The sequence below is a fragment of the Coregonus lavaretus genome, assembly GCF_964263955.1.
Source record: "Coregonus lavaretus genome assembly, chromosome: 8".
Taxonomy (NCBI): Eukaryota; Metazoa; Chordata; class Actinopteri; order Salmoniformes; family Salmonidae; genus Coregonus; species Coregonus lavaretus.
Window position 1 is genome coordinate 10,073,796 of NC_139995.1, and position 12,638 is coordinate 10,086,433.

Sequence of the window (12,638 nt, forward strand, 5' to 3'; positions counted from 1 at the left end):
TGAAATGCAAGCTCTAAACCCAATAATGCAGTAATCAATATCAATGTAGTACTAAAAATAACATAAGGTAGAACAAAAACACACAAAAAAGATCAAAATTATTATAAAAAGGTCTGGTCTTGGAGTCCATAAATACTGCAGGAGTTCTTGATGCGGAACCCATACTTCGACAGTTACAACAGTGTCAGGCTGACAATGCATGGTGTTTTACCACAAGAACAATACCAACAGTATATTTATATTGAATGGTAGAGCGGCCAAACACACTTTATGAAGTCAGATATAAAGATCATTCCGTTTTACAATCTTGGAAGGCGGTGCAGTGAATTCCGTATCTTTTGTCCTTGGGTGATGATTAATTGAAGTTGTATTTATGGTTAACCGACACCAAGAGTGCTTTTGTCAGGACAAAGGGAGCACACAAGGAAGTCTTGCTAAACTGGAGGATGCTTTGCTAGTAGTTTTCAGCTTTGTTCAACCTCAACAAGTAAGGAAGACTTAACAATAGGAATATTGGACATTTGTTATTAGGTTTCTAGGATGTTTGTATAAGGATATTTCTTTCCATTTTGGTTGTCAAATAACTGCAATAATCTCAACAATTAATCTGTATTGATACTTGCATTCCTGAGGTGCATATCTAGTTGACTGAGAATGTATTTGTTATTGTTTTGTTCTCTTGGAAGACTGAGAAAAGGTTGGCCTCAATTTTTGTAAAAGTGTTTTATTTTGACATTCTTGATAAAAATAAAATAATAATTCAACTTTGTGAAAGTTAAATAATTCTGTAATTCACATACCATTCATTTTGATCGAATTGTAAATAGGAAAAATAGTGTGCATTGGAAATAAATGAAATGAAATATTAGCAACATTGCCTAACAATCAACCTGTAAGATCTAAGTGTCGCGCAGCGGGTGAAAGTGGTTAGATAGTAAAGGTGAGATAAGTGTTGGTCTCTGCCTGAGGGATCTCTTCTGGGGTCATTAACCATGACGACGGGCACAGGGGGCCCAGTGGCCTCGTTCTCTGTGTGGGACTATGTGGTGTTTGTGGGCACACTCCTGGGGGCGGTTGGCATCGGCCTATTCCAAGCCATCCGGGGCCGCAAGAACACCAGCAGCGGTGAGTTCCTGCTGGGGGGCCGTCAGATGACAGCGGTGCCCGTTGCCATGTCCCTCACTGCCAGCTTCATGTCTGGCATCACCGTGATCGGAACGCCAGCCGAAGCCTATCGGTTTGGGGCAGGCTACTGGATCTTTGCCATCTCCTATGCCATCATGTCCACCATCACCGCCGAGATCTTTGTCCCTCTTTTCTACCGCCTGGGCATCACCAGCACCTATGAGGTAAGGAGATATACCAGGCTTTGTCAGACCCACCTGGGTCAAATACATTGCACTTTTGTGACTATTCCACTGGGTCTATTGTACTGGTCAAACAGCGAGTGCAATCAAGGTGGATGGAGATAAAGTGAAGAGGAATAGGGGAACTTGGGTAAGAGGTTGGGTGTAGGAATTAAGATTAATCACCAGGGGAAAGGTGAAGATGAGAGGGTGTGCTCTAACATGTCTATCCGTTGTAATTTAACTAATGATTCATCACTGATCCATGAAAACAATCTAATCCAGGAGGTGTGTCTTCTTGTTACATCTGTTACATTCAGCATATTTGAGGACTTTACCTAGTAAAAATATGTGACTAATTGCCATAAGAGTCCATAAAAGTATTTCCTCTGCTTTGACAAAGAAACCATTGATGACTTGAAAATAATGTTGAGGCTTTAGACCTGCAAATAATAATAATAATAATAATACATTTAATTTGTGAAGCGCTTTTCTCAGACCAAAGGCGCAAATAAATAATAATACTAATAAAAACAATCCAAAATACAGAACATAGAACACAGACAACAATCAAAGCTATATACAGGTGTCGTCAGATCCAGAGGACACAAGAACAGAATTAGCTGAGGTCCTTGAAAGCTTTTCTGAACAGCACAGTCTTGAGCTGTGCCTTAAAGGAGGACAGAGACTCTGCAGCCCTATTAGTGTCTGAAAGCCCTGTCACCCAGAGTTATTAGTCTGCTGCGGGGCTGCTGAAGGCAGATGGACCTGGAGGAGCGAGGGGTGCGTGTGGGGCAGGAGGGTAGAATGAGGTCAGAGTGGTACTTGGGTCCAGAGTTGTGGATAGCTTGGTGGGTGTGAACCAGGATAGACAGATAGACAGACTACTGAGAAATCAAATAATATAATATAATAATAATATGCCATTTAGCAGACGCTTTTATCCAAAGCGACTTACAGTCATGTGTGCATACATTTTTTACGTATGGGTGGTCCCGGGGATCGAACCCAGTACCCTGGCGTTACAAGCGCCGTGCTCTACCAATTGAGCTACAGAGGACCACAAATCTATGCATCTTTCTTTATCATCACTTCCTGATTACCCAGATAACAGTTCTAGGGAGAGAGAACATTTTTGTAATGTTTCCCGTAATGACCCCCTAATGTTTGAGTGTCCAGTTTTCCATTAGATAGGGGAACATTCTATCCATGTTAACAAAGACCTTCTGAGAACCATTTTAGCAGATTTTGGTGTCAGAGTTAGGAGGAACATTCCCTTAATTTGAAACAGAACAAACCCAGAACATGGTTACCATATTCTCAGAATATACAATATTAATGTTCTGGACACATTTCATGGGCGTTGCAAGAAAATTAATGTGTTCAGTTTTCTGAGGGTTAGTGACCTAATGAGACACTTACGGGAATGTTCTCAAATATTTTGGGAATATTTACAAGTGTAAAAAGCCAATGAAATCAGGCCAGGTTTGACTAAAATGTTTATTTTCTCTGCAGTATCTGGAGATGCGCTTTAACAAGTTGATTCGGGTGATCGGGACATCCATGTACATCATACAAACGGTAAATATTCAGTTAACATCATGGGATGAAATGGTAGGCAGTGCTTCCCTAAGGATTTGGTGGAAACAATAATCTCCATAATACATTAACTACAAAAAATTGCCCTTCTCCTTTTTTCCATTGCCTGTTTTTCTGAAGCCATCTGGCCATCTCAGGTAAACATTCCACCTTTATGAATGTGCATCAAGCATGTTTACGTCAATCAACTAATTGCTGTGTTTCTTTCAGGTCCTGTACACTGGTATGGTCATCTATGCGCCAGCTCTCGCACTCAATCAAAGTAAGTCATATGCAAAGTATCTCTGTAATGTCCCTTATCCAAACCACAATAATATTATTATCTGTGCATTGACCGAGGGTCAATCTCTGGACAAGACTGATTATACATCTTTAGCTAATTAAATTGGTCTGTGATCTGATGATTAAGGTATTGTCTAATTGCTAATGAATTGATGCTATCAGCAGCTCGAAAGAGGATATGCAGATATTGTTAGGCTAAGTGATAATATCATGCATGATTCATATGTATCTAGTTTCATCTCAAGGAAACAGTTGAAGAGTATTATTTGGACAATTCATGTAAACGGGTCTGTACCTCTGGGTGTTTCAGTCACAGGGCTGAACCTCTGTGTGTTTCAGTCACAGGGATGAACCTCTGGGGAGTGCTGGTGGCCACTGGGGGGGTGTGCATCCTCTACTGTACCCTGGTCAGTGGCTCATCTCACACACTCCCAATCAGCAATCAACACCTTCCCGCTGTGACAATACACATGACCAAGGCCAGGAGTTTTTCTCGACCCAATGACTTGACCATGCAGGGAAAACTCTGTGCCCCAGTTATGGGCAATTACTAGGGTCCAGGAAACACAACAGAACATACATATGAACATACCTCTTTTGTGCACATGAGGTTACGGTTCCTTCCCCTGACTCCATGTTGTATTGTGGTTCTCAGGGAGGTCTGAAGGCGGTGATATGGACAGACGTGTTTCAGATGGTGATCATGTTAGCAGGCTTTGTGGCCGTCATCGCCAGGGGGGCTGTCATCCAGGGGGGCCTGGGGACGATCTGGGACGACTGCTACAAGGGAGGCAGGCTCAACGCGTTTGAGTAAGTATAATGTCCACAAACGTCATGCAGGGATTGAATAGCTACACTGATAAAAATGAATTACCAGCACAGTATGACTCCTCATAGTTTCCTGAGCGTTTTCACTTTAATACCTTCTAATGCAGTTTTGACCCAGACCCTTTGAAGCGTCACACGTTCTGGACGATCGTGGTTGGTGGCAGTGTAATGTGGGTGTCCATCTACTCCATCAACCAGTCCCAGGTGCAGCGTTACATCTCCTGCAAAACCCTAACCCAAGCCAAACTGTAAGTTGCACTCCTACCTTCCACAATGTAGAACAATCATAACATACAGGAAAAGCTGTGAATGAAGAATAGCAACATGAGTGTTTGTTCCATTTTGCTTTCTTTAAAACCCTCAGGTCACTGTATGGGAATATAATTGGTCTCTGGTTGACTGTGAGCTTAGCAGTGTTCTCCGGCCTCACCATGTACTCCATTTACAAAGATTGTGATCCATTCACTAACGGTGATGTAGGGGCAGTTGATCAGGTAAGTAAGTGTAAGACAGCTGTGGTTCTTATAGGCATGGACTGCATATACATTGCTGTCTCGAGGTTCTGCTCTCCTGAGTTAGAATACTTAATGATAAACTGTAGACCATACTATTTGCGTAGAGAGTTTACATCTATAGACCGCACTCAACGAGCTGTATAAGGCCATAAACCAACAAGAAAATGCTCATCCAGAGGCAGCGCTCCTAGTGGCTGGTGATTTTAATGCAGGAAAATTGAAATCCATTTTACCTAATGTCTACCAGCATGTCACCTGTGTGACTAAGGGGAAAAAAAGCTCTCCTTCACCCTCCATTTGGCAAATCTGACCATAACTATATCCTCCTGATTCCTGCTTACAAGCAAAGACTCAAAAAGGAAGTACCAGTGACACGCTTAATTCGGAAGTGGTCAGATTAAGCGGATGCTAAACTACAGAACTGTTTTGCTAGCACAGACTGGAATATGTTCCGGGATTCATCCGATGGCATTGAGGAGTTTACCATATTAGTCACCGGCTTCATTAATAAGTGCATCGACAACGTCGTCCCCCACAGTGACTGTACATACATATCCCAACCAGAAGCCATGGATTACAGGCAACATCCACACTGAGCTAAAGGCTAGAGCTGCCGCTTTCAAGGAGTAGGACACTAACCCGGACGCTTATAAGAAATCCTGCTACGCCCTCCGACGAACCATCAAACAGGCAAAGCGTCAATACAGGACTAAGATCGAATCCTACTACACCAGCTCTGATGCTCGTCGGATGTGGCAGGGCTTGCAAACTATCACGGATTATAAAGGGAAACATAGCCACGAGCTGCCCAGTGACACGAGGATACCAGACGAGCTAAATGCCTTCTATGCTCGATTCGAGGCAAACAACACTGAACCATGCTTGAGAGCACCAGCTGTTCCGGATGACTGCGTGATCACAATCTCTGTAGCCGATGTGAGTAAGACCTTTAAACAGATTAACATTCAAAAGACCGCAGGGCCAGACGGATTACCAGGACGCGTACTCGGAGCATGCGCTGACCAGCTGCAAAGTGTCTTCACTGACATTTTCAGCCTCTCCCTGACCCAGTCTGTAATATATACAGTACCAGTCAAAAGTTTGGACACACCTACTCATTCCAGGTTTTTTCTTTATTTTTATTATTTTCTACATTGTAGAATAGTAGTGAAGACATCAACATTATGTAGTAACAAAAAAAGTGTTAAACAAATCAAAATATATTTTATATTTGAGATTCTTCAAATAGCCACCCTATGCCTTGATGAGAGCTTTGCACACTCTTGGCATTCTCTCAACAAGCTTCACCTGGAATGCTTTTCCAACAGTCTTAAAGGAGTTCCCAAATATGCTGAGCACTTGTTGGCTGCTTTTCCTTCACTCTGCGGATCGACTCATACCAAACCATCTCAATTGGGTGGAGGTCATCTGTGGAGGCCAGGTCATCTGATGCAGCACTCCATCACTCTCCTTCTTGTTAAAATAGCCCTTACACAGCCTGGAGGTGTGTTGGGTCATTGTCCTGTTGAAAAACAAAAGATAGTCCTACTAAGCCTAAACTTAATGGGATGGCGTATCGCTACAGAATGCTGTGGTAGCCATGCTGGTTAAGTGTGCCTTGAATTCTAAATAAATCACAGACAGTGTCACCAGAAAAGCACCCCCACACTATAACACCTCCTCCTCCATGCTTTACGGTGGGAAATACACATGCAGAGATCATCCGTTCACCCACACCGCATCTCACAAAGACACGGCGGTTGGAACCAAAAATCTCCAATTTGGTCACCAGACCAAAGGACAAATTTCCACCGGTCTAATGTCCATTGTTTCTTGACCCAAGCAAGTCTCTTCTTCTTATTGGTGTCCTTTAGTAGTGGTTTCTTTTCAGCAATTCGACCACGAAGGCCTGAGTCACACAGTCTTCTCTGAACAGTTGATGTTGAGATGTGTCTGTTACTTGAACTCTGTGAAGCATTTATTTGGGCTGCAATTTCTGAGGCTGGTAACTCTAATGGACTTACAGTGGGGATAACAAGTATTTGATACACTGCCGATTTTGCAGGTTTTCCTACTTACAAAGCATGTAGAGGTCTGTAATTTTTATCATAGGTACACTTCAACTGTGAGAGACGGAATCTAAAACAAAAATCCAGAAAATCATATTGTATGATTTTTAAGTAATTCATTTACATTTTATTGCATGACATAAGTATTTGATACATCAGAAAAGCAGAACATAATATTTGGTACAGAAACCTTTGTTTGCAATTACAGAGATCATACGTTTCCTGTAGGTCTTGACCAGGTTTGCACACACTGCAGCAGGGATTTTGGCCCACTCCTCCATACAGACCTTCTCCAGATCCTTCAGGTTTCGGGGCTGTCGCTGGGCAATACGGACTTTCAGCTCCCTCCAAAGATTTTCTATTGGGTTCAGGTCTGGAGATTGGCTAGGCCACTCCAGGACCTTGAGATGCTTCTTACGGAGCCACTCCTTAGTTGCCCTGGCTGTGTGTTTCGGGTCATTGTCAATCTTCAATGCTCTTACTGAGGGAAGGAGGTTGTTGGCCAAGATCTCGCGATACATGGCCCCATCCATCCTCCCCTCAATACGGTGCAGTCGTCCTGTCCCCTTTGCAGAAAAGCATCCCCAAAGAATGATGTTTCCACCTCCATGCTTCACGGTTGGGATGGTGTTCTTGCGGTTGTACTCATCATTCTTTTTCATCCAAACACGGTGAGTGGAGTTTAGACCAAAAAGCTCTATTTTTGTCTCATCAGACCACATGACCTTCTCCCATTCCTCCTCTGGATCATCCAGATGGTCATTGGCAAACTTCAGACGGGCCTGGACATGCGCTGGCTTGAGCAGGGGGACCTTGCGTGCGCTGCAGGATTTTAATCCATGACGGCGTAGTGTGTTACTAATGGTTTTCTTTGAGACTGTGGTCCCAGCTCTCTTCAGGTCATTGACCAGGTCCTGCCGTGTAGTTCTGGGCTGATCCCTCACCTTCCTCATGATCATTGATGCCCCACGAGGTGAGATCTTGCATGGAGCCCCAGACCGAGGGTGATTGACCGTCATCTTGAACTTCTTCCATTTTCTAATAATTGCGCCAACAGTTGTTGCCTTCTCACCAAGCTGCTTGCCTATTGTCCTGTAGCCCATCCCAGCCTTGTGCAGGTCTACAATTTTATCCCTGATGTCCTTACACAGCTCTCTGGTCTTGGCCATTGTGGAGAGGTTGGAGTCTGTTTGATTGAGTGTGTGGACAGGTATCTTTTATACAGGTAACGAGTTCAAACAGGGGCAGTTAATACAGGTAATGAGTGGAGAACAGGAGGGCTTCTTAAATAAAAACTAACAGGTCTGTGAGAGACGGAATTCTTACTGGTTGGTAGGTGATCAAATACTTATGTCATGCAATAAAATGCAAATGAATTGCTTAAAAATCATACAATGTGATTTTCTGGATTTTTGTTTTAGATTCCGTCTCTCACAGTTGAAGTGTACCTATGATAAAAATGACAGACCTCTACATGCTTTGTAAGTAGGAAAACCTGCAAAATCGGCAGTGTATCAAATACTTGTTCTCCCCACTGTATAGCCGTGTTATTTTCTACTATATATATATATATATAGCCGTGTTATTCACTGTGTCACTATTTTTTTTATTCTTCTTATCTACAACTCTGCGTTGTTGGAAAAGGACCCATAAGTAAGCATTTCATTGTTAGTCTACACCTGTTGTCTACAAAGCATGTGACGAATAAAATGTGATTTGATTTTAATTTGATTTGACTACGGCAGTGTTATCAAATGTTGAAACTGACTGGTGTGTGTGTGTGTGTCTGTGTGCACATGTGTGTTTGTGTAAACAAGCTGCTTCCATACCTGGTGATGGACATTCTGGCAGCCTATCCTGGAGTCCCTGGGTTGTTTGTGTCTGCAGCATACAGTGGTACACTAAGGTGAGTATACTCCAAGGGGAACCCAAATAGAGAATGTCTGGTTACACAAATGTTCTAGGTGGAAAAGGTCTGGATGGATATTTAAATGTATTGGCATAGTAAGAAAACCCCACCTCATGATCCCCTACCCCGTTCTGGGTCCGAACACATGCAGTATTCCACTACTAACCTATCAATTAATGTGTTTAACCATGATTTCCCAGCAGACAAAGGACAATTCTTTCTCTTCTCCTCATCTATTGTCATTGCGTCTGTTTCAGTACTGTGTCCTCCAGCATCAATGCGCTGGTGGCTGTCACTGTGGAGGACTTCATCAGGCCAGCGTGCAAAAACCTGACAGAGAAACAGGTGTCCTGGATCAACATGGGCCTCAGTGAGTTTCACACAAAACAATAACCATCTGACAAAATGTCATGACTGCCACAGCCCTGTGTAAAACTAACAAAATGATATGCGGGCTCATTCAAATAATAATGTGATACAAATATACAGTGTGTATTTTTGTCAGTTTGACATTTTTTAAAATGTATGTACATTATATGTTATTACTTTACATGGAAATATATTCCTAATCATCATATGTTTATGGGATATTTAATTATCTTTGGACATATTCCAGGTGTTTTCTTCGGGGTTTTGTGCATTGGGATGGCTGCAATAGCTTCACTGATGGGGAGCATTTTGCAGGTAGGAAAACGATAATCAGATGTGGCTCTGTAGCACCACCTGCTGTCTAGGAGTCATCCTCTCTACTTTATGTTTCCAACCGTTGTCTCTTTTCAGGCAGCACTCTCCATATTTGGAATGATCAGTGGACCTCTTCTTGGACTTTACCTACTAGGCATGTTCTGGCGCACAGCAAACTCAACAGTAGGTATTCCCAATCTTATTCATATCAATGTCATCATTCATACTCAAAGACTGATTTACTCATTACTCAAAGAGAAATTAACATCTGTAAACACTATAAAAATCCTGACATACAAATCAAGATTTTGGTTGTTAAATACAACACAATGTTAAAGGTTAGACAATATAATAATTACATATACATGTGATGTATCTCTATAGGTAAGACTGTACTGAGACTGCTTCCTTGTGCCTTGCAGGGGGGACTCACAGGGCTGATTGTGGGCCTTGTTATTACCCTGTGGGTAGGGATTGGAGCGCAGATATACCCACCCTCAGCTGATAAGATCAACCCCCTGCCAATCAGTGTGGCAGGCTGTAACCGCACACAGGACCTGAACTACACCACCCTGGCCCCATGGACCAGCGCAGTAACACTGACCCCTCTGCCTGAGTGAGTTACTCACAGTCACTTTATAACCCCTGTCTCCAGTCACCCTATTCCCAATATAGTGTACTACCTTTGACCAGAGTCCTATGGTGCTTATAGCTATGGGTTAGCAGCCTTGTTAAACCAGCCTGATCTTGCCAGCTCACATTCTGTTTCACTGAAAGGAATCTGATTTCACGAGGCTAATGTGTAAGGGGAGCTGAGCTAAGGTTGCTCAGGTATGACTCTTTATCTTGTTGTTACAGTGACCGACCAGCTCTGGCAGACTCATGGTACTCTTTGTCCTACGTGTACTTCTGTCTTCTGGGCACTCTGGTGACTGTGATCGTGGGCCTGGTGGTAAGCGCTATCACAGGTGAGGATACCTCCTTTAGCTCTAACCCTAACAGCATAGTGCGTGATATGATTATTACTGACTTCATGACCTGAACAGGACAAACTCCTGGTCAGGTTTGTTTAGGAAATACTCCTGGCCCTGGGTATAATGACTTAGGCTGGTTCAAATTGATATTGTATGCATTTAGTTAAGCCAGACATCTCCCTGTGTTGTGTCTTTCCAGGTGGCTGCAAGCAGGAGAATCTACGCTCGGATCTCTTTGTAAGGAGAAGTGATCTATTCTGCGCTGGCTGTGGCAAGGACTCAGAGGTAAAGCATCTCCCCACCACCTCAACCCTCTCTCTTTCATTTTTTTCTCTCTCTCATACTGTAGGCCCACATCTGTATGAAATGTTCTGTGTCTGTGTCTATCTGTGTGTGTGTTAACTGGCTCCTGGGTGGTCTTTGTGTGTCTTCCGCAGGCATCAGACCCTGAGATAAATGAAAAGGCTGGGTCAGAGCTGAAGAAAGGATCAAACAACGCTGGATTCAAAGACTCTCAGCTTAACATTGTGGATAAGGATGTGGAGAAGGTCACTAAAATGTGATGCTGCCACCAAGCTAAATACACGCTGTCTACTGGAGTGCTCCAAGAGAACGATTTGTCCTCTCACATTTCCATTCTAGTTTTATTGTAATGAAATTAATTGCTAAGAAAAGGAAGCCCAAGTGTGTAATTATGCAGATGAAGTCTCTAATCAGCAAATGTGTGTGTGAGTGACATGTCTCTAAGAACAAAGGACAAGCATTTCTAACCCCATATTCAACAGGGTCAATACTGACCGTGGGGTCCCGACAAATTTTTTTAAATTTATTTTTACTCAGTTGGGCATTCAATTTACTGCTGTCGAGAGTTGTAATAGCAGAGAATGCACAAGGCAGCATTTCAAAATGTGTTAGTGCATGGGCAGTTTTCCTCTATTTATGTCACTCACTGACAGACCTTAAAGAGCTATTTAAACCTGTCAGAAATTTCCAGTTGATCAACTAGCTAGCCTATGGTAGCTAGGTAGGTATGTTAGGCTAACCAGCTATCTAAATCTTGTTGTTATCATGGCCAGATTACTTGACCAGGGGCCTCAACACCCAAGGGGCCTCCATTGATATTGTTGAGTCACTAAAGTATCATATCAACACACATATGACATGGCAAAATGTCTATAATTGGAGGAAATTAGCTTTCAAACTGCAACAACAACAAAACTAAATCACCAACAAGGGGGGTGTGAACAGTTTGAACAGTTTGGGGTCGCATGGGTTGTGAGGTGGGGGTTTGTGACTTTTCAACAATGTGTTAAGATTATAAATCAAATAAGTTTAATAAAAAATACATGAATTAAAATATACATCTAACCTACTTGTCACTACAAATAATGGACTTGTAATATGAGCATATGTAGTTGATAAAAGATTGTGCTGAAATGTATACCGAGTTTGCTTGCTGTGATTGTTCTTTTGGGATTCTTTCATTGTCAAGTTGTTTTCATAAACATGCTTGATTTAGGGCAATGAGCTAGACACAAATGCATGCTTATTTCTAAACAGGTTTGGAGTGCAACAGTTATACTGTATCTTGCATGCATCACATGAGGTGACCATATTCATTAACCACAAACAACTGTAGGCTACTAACATACTACTTCAATTCGTTTTTTCCTGGGGCAAATACCCAGGGTTGCATACAGTTGACATGCTGTAAACATACGTAGCCGATGTGAGCAAGACTTTTAAACAGGTCAACATTCACAAGGCCGCTGGGCCAGACGGATTACCAGGACGTGTACTCAGAGCACACGCGGACCAACTGGCAAGTATCTTCACTGACATTTTCAACCTCTCCCTGACTGAGTCTGTAATACCTACATGTTTCAAGCAGACCACCATAGTCCCTGTGCCCAAGAAAGCTAAGGTAACCTGCCTAAATGACTACCGCCCGTAGCACTCACGTCGGTAGCCATGAAGTGCTTTGAAAGGATGGTCATGACTCACATCAACACCATCATCCTGGAAACCCTAGACCCACTCCAATTCGCATACCGCCCCAACCGATCCACAGATGACACAATCTCAATCGCACTCCACACTGCCCTTTCCCACCTGGACAAAAGGAACACCTATGTGAGAATGCTGTTCATTGACTACAGCTCAGCATTCAACACCATAGTGCCTACAAAGCTCATCACTAAGATATGGACCCTGTGACTAAACACCTCCCTCTGCAACTGGATCCTGGACTTCCTGACGGGCCGCCCCCAGGTGTTAAGGGTAGGCAACAACACATCTGTCATGCTGATCCTCAATACTGGGGCCCCTCAGGGGTGCGTGCTTAGTCCCCTCCTGTACTCCCTGTTCACCACGACTGCATGGCCAAGCACGACTCCAACACCATCATTAAGTTTGCTGAGGACACAACAGTG

At 43.0% G+C, this 12,638-nt stretch overlaps 1 protein-coding gene across 1 annotated transcript; it reads left to right on the top strand.

Moving 5' to 3' along the window:
- Positions 1-992: 992 nt before the first annotated feature.
- On the top strand, positions 993-10,769 carry LOC311133107 (sodium-coupled monocarboxylate transporter 1-like; the record flags this gene model as incomplete). Its single annotated transcript, XM_084166542.1, has 15 exons — positions 993-1,349; positions 2,862-2,927; positions 3,156-3,207; positions 3,567-3,634; positions 3,883-4,037; positions 4,163-4,303; positions 4,420-4,549; positions 8,457-8,545; positions 8,806-8,918; positions 9,165-9,232; positions 9,329-9,415; positions 9,655-9,848; positions 10,091-10,200; positions 10,406-10,491; positions 10,644-10,769. The coding sequence occupies 15 exons, from the start codon at positions 993-995 to the stop codon at positions 10,767-10,769; spliced, it is 1,842 nt and encodes a 613-aa protein (XP_084022668.1).
- Positions 10,770-12,638: the final 1,869 nt, after the last annotated feature.